The 13,725-nt window shown below is 45.7% G+C and overlaps 1 protein-coding gene across 1 annotated transcript in view; it reads left to right on the plus strand.

The window, feature by feature from the left end:
* The first annotated feature begins 805 nt into the window (after positions 1-805).
* The window catches only part of ADGRF3 (adhesion G protein-coupled receptor F3), a 105,594-nt gene continuing 92,674 nt past the window's right edge, over positions 806-13,725 (plus strand). The window contains exons 1-2 of the mRNA XM_029596901.1: positions 806-978; positions 10,737-10,946. Coding sequence (XP_029452761.1) covers positions 870-978; positions 10,737-10,946 — 319 coding nt within the window. The 5' untranslated portion in view covers positions 806-869. The remainder of the gene's footprint in view (positions 979-10,736; positions 10,947-13,725) is intronic.

Raw genomic sequence — 13,725 nt, forward strand, 5'->3', positions numbered from 1 at the left:
AAGGAGGGCAGAGTGAAAACGTCGGGCAGCGACGGTCGCAACATTCTGGAGCAAGTTAATGGAGAACTGTTGATTTATCTATCAAATAGTACTAGGGGCAGGGGAAACTCCCTGAAACTTAACTAGTAGAAAATCTAAAACAAATTTTAAAAAACGATTTTTTCATTCAACGCACAATTAAACTATGTGGTCAACTATAATGTGATCAAGTCTAGCAGTGTAGCTGAGTTTAAAATAGATTTATGTCAATTTTTGGTAAACAGGCCCATTAATAATTATTAACCAGATAGACTTGGATGTCTCCACTTGTTATTTCCGGGAATGAACAACATGGAATGGACTTTCAAGTGACCTCGTTGATCATTGTCAGAGCCAGGATGCTGAGCTTAATGGACCATTGGTCTGACCTAACATGGCACTTCTTATGTTAATTCAAAACGCAACAGTCTGCACCTCCAGCATTGACTGATACTGGCATATAGGAGAACTTCCTTGCTCCTCTCTCTCCACTCCTGAGAAAGTCTTACTTTTTCTCCAGGAATCCTCATGCATTCCCCTCCAGCAGAAATCAAATGGCTTTCTTCCAGAGGGGTGCACAGATCGTACCACTCTCTGCACTAGGGTCTGAGTTTCTCTTAAGTAAAACAAAATGGCCTTATACATTTATGTTTGAAAAAAACTAAAAGATTGTACTGCATATAGTAATTGGGCTTTATACTGGCCCATTTTGAATTGCCTGTTTCTTCTTTTTCACTTTAGATCCAGGACATCTAAGCTTAATTTCACATTCAATTCAAATAGGAGATGATGTAACCCTTTCATTTAAAACAAAGGAAGAAGTTACCAATATCAAGTGGTATCTGGTTAACATGTCTTGGAACTTATCTGTGGAGATCTACAATGGAACAAAGGCAACTGTAACAACAAGCCCTGGGGAATCAACGCTGAGGGTCTTGTCCATTTCCAGAAACTGGGCAGGTACTAACAACTTAAAACTATCTTTAACCATCAAACTCTGAGAAAAGAGAGAATGCTGTAGACCAGTAGCATTCACTTCCAGTCCTCGAGGGCTGCAAATGGGTTAGATTTTCAGAATATCCCTAACAAAAATGCATGAGATAGACTTGCATGCACACTGCCTCAATTGTATGCAAATATATCTCTTGCAAATTCATTAGGGATAAACTGAAAACCTGGCCCATTTGCTGCCCTCAAGGACTGAAAAGGAATAGCACTGCTGTAGACTGTAAGTTCTTAGTAGACTAGTGAAAAGTCCAATCAGAAATGACAGAAAAAAAGGCAGGCATGTGAATATATTTGCTGCTCCAACATCCCCCTGAGGGCCAGTGCTTCCAAGGCTTATGTGTGGGGAAATGAGGATTATCCCCTTTGACCCCCTAATCACCACCAGTAGGTTGAAGCCTAGTCTCTAGTGTGCTGTGCAAATTGGCAGAGGGGGCGTGAAGATGAATTTTCAGTTACTCATTCTCTCTCTTTTTCTCTGTCCCCATCCTCTTCACTCCAGCTTGATTCTAGCGCTCTCTCCCCCACTTCCCCAACCCAAAGCCAGCATTCTGTCCCCAGGTAGACCCCAGTGCTCTTCCCCTTTCCTTCCTCAGAGATTGTAACTCAATTCAACTTTATAGCATCTGCACTACCGGCAGTGGCCACCAGGTGTTAGTTGCGTCCGTTACAATTATAAGAGGCTGAAAAGCCTTTTATTCTGAAGTTGAGGGAAATGGGATCAAGATATATCACTGATGACAAAATGTAATAATGTATTATGTCACTAAAGCACTGGATACTCATGGTAGAGTGTCTTGTCTGAGAAAACCAGGAAAGTTTGGGCACACCTTGTAGGTGATGTACTTGAACCCATGGAGAAAGGGAATATAACTTCTTCTACCACAACACATCCTGCCAGCCAGAGAGTAACTCTGAGTATAAATCTCAGAGGAAAGGAGACTTCATTCCAGCCCTCAGGGCCAGCAAGGCTACTTCAGCCAACCAAGCATGTATGTTTGGCATCGTTGGCTATATAAAAAGGGAGATTTAACAAACCCGTGTGTTAAACACAATTAACAGATATCAATAAATAATGGCCTCATGTGTACAATTCTGGATGGACTCAGTCCAAATGGTGGGTTCTAAAATGGTCAGTGATCTTCCCTGTAAAGTATAGGGAGATAGACTTAAAGATCTAAACATGTATATCCTGGAGAAAAGATAAGATGTGGCGATCTGATAGAGACATTTAAATATCTCAGAGGTATCAATGAACAGGAGGTAGAATGAGGAGTCATGGGATAAGGGTAAAAAATAGAAGACTGAGGAATAATCTAAGGAAATATTTCTGTACAGAAAGGATGAGGAATGCATGGAACAGCCTCCCAGTGGAAGTGGTGGAGACAAGGACAGTATCTGAATTCAAGAAAGCATGGGGCAAGCAAAGGGGATCTCTGAGGGAGTGATAGGGATTGTAGAGCTGAGCAGATTATAGAGCTGATGGGCAGACTAGATAGGCCATATGGTCTTTTTCTGTTCTCACATTTCCACATTTCTATTATCATAATTATATCAACTACAGAAAGAATCATTTTCTCTTTGCAATAATTTAGGGTTTTTTTTAATGTTTTTAATTAATAACCCAGGAAAATATGAGCTATAAATTATAGAACAGTCAAACGGCTAACCTCAAGATCTCATTTTCACACAGTGAAGGAACATTTTAAAACACATTATTTCTAATTGTTTCGCTATCATAATAAAATACTAGTAATATTGCCCTACTAATACTAAATACAATGAAAACCAAACTTCTTATGCTAAGGGCCCCCAGTTTTTCTTTTTCACAGACATGTGCAGATGGAATTGATGTTTTGGTTCCATTTGGAAGCAAACTGGAAAACATGAGTGAGTGTGCATGATTGCCACTGAAGGAAGTGAACAAGGAAGAGCATGCTCAAACAAAAGCTAAAATCATAAATGAGACAAAAAATAAATGTAAATAGAAATTAAGTATAAAAAAGTTAGGTAAAACTTGTATTTCTTGTTTTTAGGAAGCATAAGAACATAAGAATTTGCCATGTTGGGTAGGACCAAGGGCCCATCAAGCCCAGCATCCTGTTTCCAACAGAGGCCAAACCAGGCCACAAGAACCTGGCAATTACCAAACACTAAGGGGCGGATTTTAAGAGCCCTGCTCACCTAAATCCGCCCAAATCCGGGCGGATTTAGGCGAGCAGGGCCCTGCGCGCCGGTGAGCCTATTTTACATAGGCCTACCGGCGCGCGCAGAGCCCCAGGACTCGCGTAAGTCCCGGGGTTTTCGGAGGGGGGCGTGTCGGGGGCGTGTTGGGGGTGGGACCGAGCGCATCGGCGTTTTCGGGGCGTGTCGGGAGCATTCTGGGGGCGGGCTCGGGGGCGTGGCTACGGCCCGGGGCGGTCCGGGGGCGTGGCCACGCCCTCCGGACCCGCCCCCAGGTCGCGTCCCGGCGTGCTAGCGGCCCGCTGGCGCGCGGGGATTTACTTCTCCCTCCGGGAGGCGTAAATCCCCCGACAAAGGTAAGTGAGGGGTTTAGACAGGGCCGGGCGGGTGGGTTAGGTAGGGGAAGGGAGGGGAAGGTGAGGGGAGAGCAAAGGAAAGTTCCCTTCGAGGCCGCTCCGATTTCGGAGCGGCCTCGGAGGGAACGGAGGTAGGCTGCGCGGCTTGGCGCGCACCGGCTATACGGAATCGATAGCCTTGCGCGCGCCGATCCCGGATTTTAGCGGATACGCGCGGCTACGCGCGTATCTACTAAAATCCAGCGTACTTTTGTTGGCGCCTGGAGCGCCAACAAAAGTACGCCTATTCGCGATATTTGAAAATCTACCCCTAAGAAGATCCCATGCTACTGATGCAATTAATAGCAGTGGCTTAAGTTGTTGTGTATAGATATCCACATCCAAAGAGTCAAAATGAGATGATGTAGTATCTTCTCGCACCTAGGATATGTCTCCAGGGAATCATGCCCAGTGGAGAAGGGTTAGGATGGCTGTTGTAGTTGGTGATTTGATTATTAGGAATATAGATAGCTGGGTGACTGGTGGACATGAGGAACGCTTAGTAACTTGCCTGCCTGGTGCAAAGGTGGCAGCCCTCACATAGCACATAGATAGGATTTTAGATAATGCTGGGGAGGAAGCAGCTGTCTTGGTACATGTGGGTTCCAATGAGATAGGAAAGAGCAGGAGGGAAGTTTTGGAAACCAAATTTAGGATTTTAGGTAGAAAGTTGAAATCCAGAACCTCCAGGTAACATTCTCAGAAATGCTTCCTATTCCACATGCAGGATCCCAGAGGTAAGCAGAGCTCCAGAGTCTCAATGCATGGATGAGATGATGGTGCAGGGAAGAGGATTTTTGGTTTGTTAGGGACTGGGCATTATTTTGGGGAAGGGGGCACCTTTTCCAAAAGGATGGGTTCCACCTTCACCAGAATGGAACAAGGCTGCTCGCACTAACCTTTAAAAAGGAGATAGCACATCTTTTAAACTAGATGAAGGAAAGCCGACAGTTGCTCAGAAGTGCATGGTTCAGAATGATGTATCTTTGAAGTATACTAACAGAACAGGGAAATTAAGGCATTCCAGTAGAGAGGTTGCAATAAATGCTGAAATGGACAAGGTGCTTTTAAGTAAAGAGCAGGCAGATAAGCAGGTTGTTAATATGAACAAAAAACATACTTTGAAATGTCTCTATACAGATCTTAGAAGTCTAAAAAATAAGATGGGAGAGTTAGAGTTTCTAGCACTGACTGAAAAGGTAGATATTATTGGCATCTCAGAGACTTGGTGGTGGGAGGATAATCAATGGGACACTGATATCAGGGTACAAATTATATCAAAATAATAAGATGGTCAAATTGGTAGAGGGGTGACACTATATATTAAAAAGGGCTTTTATGCTTGGCGGCTTGTGGGATGGCCCCACGAGCCGCCGCACTCACCCCCATCACCGCCTGATGCTCCTAGGGTCCTTCTGTTGCAGGAGAACGGCACCATCACAAGCAGATGGTGACACTCTCTTCCGTGGCCAGAGATGCTGACATGCCACCACCTCTTCAATCTCCCCTTAGGCACTCCCGTGTCCAACATGTGCCTTTTTAAAAGGCTGCAGCATATTCTGATGACATCACAGGCCTTCCCCCTATAAGGCCACACCAGAGGAACAGTCCCTTGCCTCAGCAACAGGTCCTTCTATGTTAGTGTAGCTTGTGTTGCTAATTCCTGCTCATCTTACCTCATCTCTCCAGCCTGCCCTGCCTCGTGTCATCCAACCTTGCCTCGTCTCTCCAGCCTGCCCTACCTCATGTCATCCAACCTTGCCTCATCTCTCCAGCCTGCCCTGCCTCATCTCATCTAGCCTTGCCTCATCATATCCAGCTTTGCTCTGTCCACCTGTCTGCCCTTCCATATCAGTCCCTTCTGCCTCATACTTGTCTTCTCTTTGGACTGACCTCTGGTTTTGACCCCTGCCTGGACACTGACTAATCTTGATTGTCACCTGCTAGTGACCCCCATGCCTGGACCCTGACTACTCTTGTTTGCTGCCTGCCACTGACTCATTGCCTGGATACTGACCTAGCTAGTTTGCTGCCTGCCTCTAACCCTTACCTGGCCCTGCACCACTGTCTATGCTGTTCTCTAACAGACTCTCGCCTAAGTCCTGTTGGCCCCCAGAACCCACAGGCTCAACCTGTAGGAAAAGAGGCTGGTAAAGGTGAAGCTCTAGTCCAGTCTCCCACCCAAAAACGTCCGCCAGCTGTCGGTGGGGGCCTATGGGGCTCACCTCATAGGCTGCATCAATCTCAACACAGCACAAGTGTCCACACCTGTTACAGTTTGCTGAGGCCATGGACCCGGTGGACCTGACCTAGCTCCAGGCCATCCCAGAACTGGCTCAATTGGTCCAACAGCAGCAGGATGTCCTCAATCAAGTTACTGGGCTTCTCGAGAGACTTGCCGCCTGCATGGATGCCTTAATGCCAGTACAGGCTCCTCCTCCAGTGGTTCCACTTCTGCCAAGGCCTAGTCCTCCTTCAAAACTGGTACCACAACTCTCACTGCCACCACACTACCATGGGGATCCCAAGGAGTGCTGTTGCTTTTAAAACCAATGCTGCATGCACTTTGAACTTCAGTAGGCTTTGTTCCCCACTGACCAGACTAAGTTCACTTATATCCTTTCTTTGCTGAGTGGCACAGGCCTAGCCTGGGTGTCCCCACTGTGGGAGTGAGAAGATCCTCTTCTTCAGAGCCTTCCATATTTCCTACACCAGCTCTGGCTTATTTTTGAGGAACTGGGCCATGCTTCCTCCACGGCAGCCGAGCTTCTCAGTATTTGGCAGGGCTTAAAGACCATCTAGGCGTATGTAATCCACTTCTGTACCCTTGCATCTGAACTACAATGGGGAAAGGACAATCTCACAGCCATTTTCTAGCAGGGCCTCTCCAGAAGGATATAGGATGAGCTGACCAGTCAAAATGTTCCCACTTACTTTGATGCATAAATCACACTGGCTAACCAGATTGACTGATGGTTCCAAGAAAGGGATCAGGAGACTAAGGCCACCCAGTGCCATGTCCTGTTGGCTTCCCACTTCCAGAATCTTCCAGTGCTGGTGTCCACTCCAGAGTCAATGGTGTCGGAAGAGCCCATTTAGCTGGGCCATACTAAGCTGTCCCCAGAGGAGAAGCTTCATAGAAGACAGCAAGGCCTCTCTCTATACTGCATTGGCCGAAGATACATGGTGTCTCATTGTCCTAAAATGTTGGAAAACTCTCATGCCTAGGGTTGATCGGGGAGCCAACCCTAGGCCACACACTCTCCTTTCTACAACTCCTGGTTCCCATCTCCCTCTCTAAGGAGCACTGCCAATTATTTACTGAAGCCTTCCTTGACTCAGGTGCAGACGGGAAATTCATTGATGAGGCTTTTGTTCATCAGCACAGGATTTTGAAAGGTTGGAATCCAAAGGTGGTCTACTAAATCCTTCATCAGGAAGTTTCCCCCAGCCCCGGAGTCCACCAGGGTGGAGAAATGCTGGTTGTCCACGGTGATCATCATCGGAAGAGTCAGTTGGGGAGCAGGTGTCTTGAAGCCTAGGATCATCTTCCCATCCGATCCTAGGCTCGGAGGTTTCCTGGCTTGATTGGATATTGAGCAAGTTGGTGACCTGTGCCTGCACAGGCCTAACTGGCAGTGGCAGAGTCTCTCCTCAGAATAGAGTCAGCCATATTCAGGCTGCATTGGTTCATCCATGCACACAGAGGAGGAAGGAGCTGGTACCAGCGGTGACAGTGGGCGCTGAAAGCAGGGACCCAGAGTGATGGCCCTATGAGGAGGACGGATCTCCCTGCCTCGTTGTTGGAGGAAGCGGTTGGTCCTCCCAGTCAGGTCAATGAGCTCTTCCAGGGACTTTGGGAGTTTATGGACGGCCAGCTCATCCTTCACCCTGGAGGACAAGTCCTCTAGGAAGATGCTGCGGAGACAATCCTCCCACCAGTGGCCAGGGTCTGGAACTCTATGGCATTGTCTGATAGAGACTGGGTGCCCTGGCATAGGTAATGGAGGTCAGAACCCATGGTGGCCAGCTGGCTCGGCTCATCAAAGACTGTCTTAAAGGTGGACACAAAGTCCTGGAGCAATGGGTCCACACGCTTCCATAGTGGCGAGGCCCAGGCCAGATCCTTACCATCAAGGAGGGAGAGGATGAAGGTTGTTGATTAAGAAATCCCCGGCACTGTTTAGAGTCCCTGGTATACTGAGGTGGAGCAGGTAGATGTAGAATAGGGCGACTCATTGCGGCAAGTCCAGGTGGTGTAGTTGATGGCTAAACAGGTGCAGCCAAACCAAGGCTGCATCCAAATGGGTGGTGAGGCACTCCATAGAAGCTGCTAGGAGTTCAAAGAACCGCTGCTGCTCTTGGAGTTTGTGAGCAAGGCCCAGAATGTCCTAGAGGGTAGTGGTAACTACTGAGTCATGGCCTTGGCAATCTGTTGTGGGCATAGACCCTTGGACTGAGGTGGAGTTGGCACAACTTGTAGGGAGGAGTCCTGCAGGTCCTCACTGTCAGCTGGTGAAGGTTCATCTATATCAGTCCTTGTTCCCCTTAGGTTGAGCCTTCGGGTAACGGGGCCAGCAGGACTTAGGTACGAGACTCTAATAATGAGGTGGAGATCTGTGGAGATGGTTGAATCACAGGGTCCAGGGCAGGCTGAATTCTAGCGTAGTCAGAGACAGGCAGGAGTCAGGATGGGCAGCGTTCAGGCATGGTCAAGAGTCTGGTGGCAGTCAGTGCCAGGCAGAGTTCAATTGTAGTCAAGGGTCAAGCAAGCTGATGTTAGAACCAGAGATCAATCTGAGGGAAGAAAGGGATGGATAGACAGGCAGGGAGGCAAGGAATAGCACAGGCGGGCAGGAGAAGACACTGAAGAACTAAAGACTGATCACAGGACGAAGACAAAGAACTGAAGCCTGACCACAGGATGAAGACAAAGACGAAGAACATGGGAATGAAGATCAGGGATGCTAAGATGAAGACCAGGAATGCAGGAACATAGACCGGAAGAACAGGAACACGCTGAGGCAGCTAGCTCTACTGAAGAAAGTCGAGCTATTGCCAAGGCATCTTGCTGCAGGAGAGCTGCCCTTAAATAGGGTAGCCTTGAAGACATCATCAGCAGGGGCCATGGCGACTTTCTCGCTGCGGCCCCTTTAAATCCCCTGAAGTGATGCGCAAGCATGCCTTGAACTGGCGCTGCGCACGAGAGATGGTGTTGAAGGGCATGGTGAGCACATCGGCTTGCTGCACTTTCTTTCGGGGCCTTCCCTGCTGTTGGCGCTGTTCTCCCAGGTTCGGGGCTGGAGGCAAATGCAGCGGTCCATGGGACGGGCCTGCGGACCACCAAACACAACACTGCTCAGATGGGACATGGGTTCTGGTCATCAGAACAAGTGGAGGGGACTTACCAGCAGCTAAAAGTGCCTCAGGGAGGGAACCAGACAGAAGCAAAGTATATTACCAAACAGGTAAAAAAGCAACCTGCAACATATTTAGTAATCAAATAGTATTTACAGCTGGATTCAAAACATAAAAGTGGTAGGCCATCAATAAAATGGCAAGGAGCTGATCTTAGTGAGAGAGCCATAGGAGGTAGGGATGAGTTGATCTAAAGTCCTTTCCATGGTGGGAGCTGGTCTCTAGACAAAAGAACCAAGCCCCCAGCAAGCCAAAGGGTAATACTCACAGCAAATGGAACTCCCATGGTGGAAGTAGGTCTCTTAGGAGCAAGTATTAGACAAAGTTCAAAAGAAGCCACAGATATACACTTCTCAGGACGTTCTCAGCCCAGGGTACTTTGTATTTAACTTTACACAGGAACTATTCTCCCTCTGTTTAAAATCCACTGCAGTCCTTTTCCTTTTACTATTAGATCTAAACTCCATTACACTTATTCATCTTCTCGGATGTGCCTACCTTTTTTGGCTTCTCTTGCCATCTTCTCCAGCAGTCCAGTTCCTAACTGTTTCAGATTTTTTCTTATTTTTTATTTCTCTGAGAAATAGAGCTCTCTGCCACCTAATCCTCTGTAGAACCAATCAAAGCCCACAGTTCTTTTGTGTAACATTAATAATTTCCAACATAGTACTACAGTAGGGCCAAAAAAATAATCACTTAAAATGCTGAGACACATTGAGGGCCTGATTCACTAAGGTTTTTTGTCCCACTTTGTTTGGGAAATGGCCTTGATGAATCAAGCCCTGAGAAGCATAAGCCTCAACAAAAAGTATGCTAAATTCAGGGTTTGCTATACTACTTCTCCCAGATTGGAGGCCCCATAACAGGATAGCCAAAGCAGCATTTCCCTGGGCAACCATTACCAAGATACACATATGCTGCTATCCATAATAATGTCAGTCTTTACAGAAACTCTAATTGCTCCTCCTACCTCTTTACCCTATAAATATGAGTGAAGATATCCTAGTGACATCTTGGATAACATAATCTTATCAACTGGGGTACCACTGTACATAGTACATCCTTCCAAAAGTAGTGTTAGGAAAGCTGGGGTTACCTAATTAAACAAAAAGTAGACAGGCTTTGAGTCTGATTAAATAAAAGATAAATGTAGAAAAATATGGGCATTTACTTTAAAAAAAATAATTCAGAAATGTGTAGTCTGAAAAGCATAAAAACAATTGAAACCATATAACTGGGAGTACTGCTTAGGACTAGCCAAAATCTGACTTTCTTTCAGTATTTATATCTGGAGGAGATGCTATCACTACCTATTATTCATTGTGACAGGGTAAAATATGGTATTCAGTGCTGGATATAGGCCCTAACTACCTAGGCAATAGATTCAGGCCACAGATTATCAGGGGGCCTCTAAATTAAAAAAATATATATTACATTTCAAGTTGTACTTTTATTTTTTTGGAGGGGGGGAGGGGATTCTATGGGGCCTCTTAAACTTGGCATATTTTAGGGCCTTAGCTTGTCTTAATCTGGCCCTGATGTTTGACTATCCAAATATGTGACTTGCCTCTGGCTTTCATTAACAAAGCAAGTGAATATAGATGGGAGACAGCATCACTACTTGTTTCTTATATATATTAAACTGTACATGTTACAATACCAAAAGAGTAAATATAAGATTTTTTTTTTAAACATTTCCTTCACTTTCTCTTAAAGGGAAATATATTTGTCGATTCATTTCCAAGAACTTTCAGTGGGATGTCAGTCAATTCATCAGCTTTCCCCTGCTGCCAGAAGACATCATTAAAAACCCAGCCCAGGTCTCTGTTAACTGTGACTCCTTCAGCGGATTAACCCTGCGGTGCTGTGTGAGGAATGAGGGCCAACGCTACAACGTGTCCTGGAGCCCTGACTCCATCACATCAGGTGTGCCTGTGAAACACTGTTTGATTGCCTAGTGCATGCTGCAGGGTATCTTCCCATCACAATTCACCCCATGCCGAGGTTTCCAAAGAAAAATACACTGAGATGTGCAGGCAGGGGAAGAGATGCCAAGGTGAAAAAGGTGTGCAGAGTCATTGCCCTACTGCCACCAAACTGAAAATTTGCATTAAAAAATACATATCAAAGGAAAAGTTTGAGTTTCCTGAGCAAACCTGCAATAATATCTATGGATCAGACATATTAAGCATTCCATAGACATGAAATAGGTCAAAACCCTTCCTACAGTACACATAGCTTCATATGTACAAGTGCTCACTGACAAATGATTGAAATTAAAAAATAACTGGAAGCAGCATTTACAGACCCTGGGAGGAAGGGAGTTGTGGTCATCATGCAATAGTGACACCTAGTGGCCTGATTTGGGGCCCATGATTTCAGGGTCCTGAAGGTAGGTCTGGTGCGTGACCTCTAGCATAGGACTGTCGCTGCAATGAGGGACTCAAGTGAGTTGGGATGGGCTGATATAAAATAGGTTAAAAAAAAAATCCCCGGGGAAGTTCTGATTGAAGGCTTATGGAGTTAGACCCCAGGCCTGGTTCCAATTGAACCTGGAAGCTCCAAGGAGTAAGGGAAAACTGCCAGATCAAAAATAAAATAAAAGAGCGCTTTATTTTCCTGAATTTGGAGCTTTATCATGCTGTTTGCAAGAACTGAATGCACAGTGTCAAAGCTACAGATATGCTGAGTATTCCCCATGCAGTACCATGGCATCAACTTCTCAACATGTAGATTTACATCCAAAGCACATACCCAGCATTACTTGTCCACTGTCGCTGGCCTCTGTCTGGTTTGTTTTTTACCCAGAAGTTTCCTCCTGTTTGTACTTCCAGATCAGTCGGAACCAGGCCAGGGATCTGACCCCATGAGCCTTCAATCACATCTGCCCAGAGAATTTGCACCTTATTTTATATCCACCCCCTCCTCCTAGTCCCCCAACTTATGTTTAGGCAAGACATTATAGAGACAGTCCAGGGCTGGGGCCCATGCACCAGGGCTCCTTCTGGAACCATGAAATCATGGCCCTGAATCCAACCATTAGATGTCACCCATAGGCAGAGACCATGACTTCCTCCCACTAGAGGCTATGAACACTGCCTCCCCAGCATCCCTAGCCCTGGTTAACCCATGGAGCAGAAGACCTGACCCAGGGACCTTTTGTGTACAGCACTTACCCATGAATCATCAGGCAGTCCAGCCCTGGCCTATATCTCTTGACTTCACCAAGAAGTGGGAACGTTATCCAGGTAAGGTCACCCAGATAACTTTAACTGGATAGTCAGCAGAGCACATCTGGATCAGTGCTCCATGGAATATACCTGTAAAAAGTTATCTGGATAACTGCAGGACAAGTATTTTTCCAACTAGAGTTATCCAGTTAACTTTGTCCAGACAGTGCTAAGTATCAGCACAGCCTGGACAAAGTAACACCGTACCCCAGGAATGCCCCAGCACCATCCCTTTGTAGCCAGAGCAACTTTTAAGTAGGTACCGAGAATTGCCTGGACAAAATTTAGCTGGTGAGCAGGGGCAAATATTCAATTCTCGGGGTTTGTCTAGGTACCTCCCAAAGTTTCCTGGACAAAACCCTTTGAATATTGACCGTACTGTCTTTAGTGGTTAAGAGACAGTTGGGTAACAGTCTGGTAAACTGATAGGTACTCAGTTCAGAATTAAAATTCCAAAATATTGGCATCCACAAAAACTGTTTTTACTAAAAGCTTCTGGCACTTGATTCCATAATGAGAAAGTAGATTCCACACTTATTCAGGAGCACAGCAAAATCTAAGCACTGCCTATTTCAAGTAGCACTATAGAAATCATAAATGGTAACAAAGCCACAATGCTGAGTCCTGCTGTGTCCGCAACACCACCAGTTGAGCCACACTACAACAACTACACAGCTGCTCCTGTCCAGGCCTGAGATACAAACTTTTTTTAGTATGTTTTTATTAGTATGTTTATACTATTATGATTAATGTATTTATTATATTTCTTGATTTTAATGTTTAATGGCTGAGGGTTGGTGGTTTCTGTTTTCCATTGTTGCATTGCATAGAGTCTGACTTGTTATGGTTTTCCTATTCAGTTTTTTCCTGCATGTTTTTGTTTATATTTTATGGGGGTTTTTTTCCTGTATTTGGTGAGAGTCTGCCTGTTTTTTGCATGTGTGACATGGAGGAGTATTCTGCTAGCATGTAGGAATCAATTGCAGCTTGGTTTCTTCTATTTTCCCTATAGAAGGTATATTGTTTTTTTTGGAGCCTGGTGTAGGGTTGTTACTTTTGAAATTGCTGGCAGTTAGTGCTGTTTTGGTATGGGAGGTTTATTATATTGTAATTGTAATTTGCTCATGGTTTTATGAAGGTCAAGCCCACACCTAACACGCATGACAGTAGCACTAATGCCATAAGGTTCCAAGTGTTTTGGGTTTTTTTTTGTAGGATTTCCTGGTTGGCCTCAAGGAAGTGCACACAAATATGTTGCCGGTTAGACAGCGGAGTTAGCAATCTGTTGGCAACCTGCTCCCCAAAGGGGAGGAGTTAGCAATCTGTTAGGAATCTGCTGTCTGGTGGGAGGAGCCAGCAGGTATGAGTTAAAGACCTCGTCCTCAGAGGGGAGGAGTTAGTAATCTGTTGTGAATCTGGCTGCTGGATACTCCCATTGAAGGAAGAGTTAACAATCTATTAGCAATCACCCTGCC

The sequence above is a fragment of the Rhinatrema bivittatum genome, chromosome 3 (assembly GCF_901001135.1).
Source record: "Rhinatrema bivittatum chromosome 3, aRhiBiv1.1, whole genome shotgun sequence".
In the NCBI taxonomy this organism is placed as follows: domain Eukaryota; kingdom Metazoa; phylum Chordata; class Amphibia; order Gymnophiona; family Rhinatrematidae; genus Rhinatrema; species Rhinatrema bivittatum.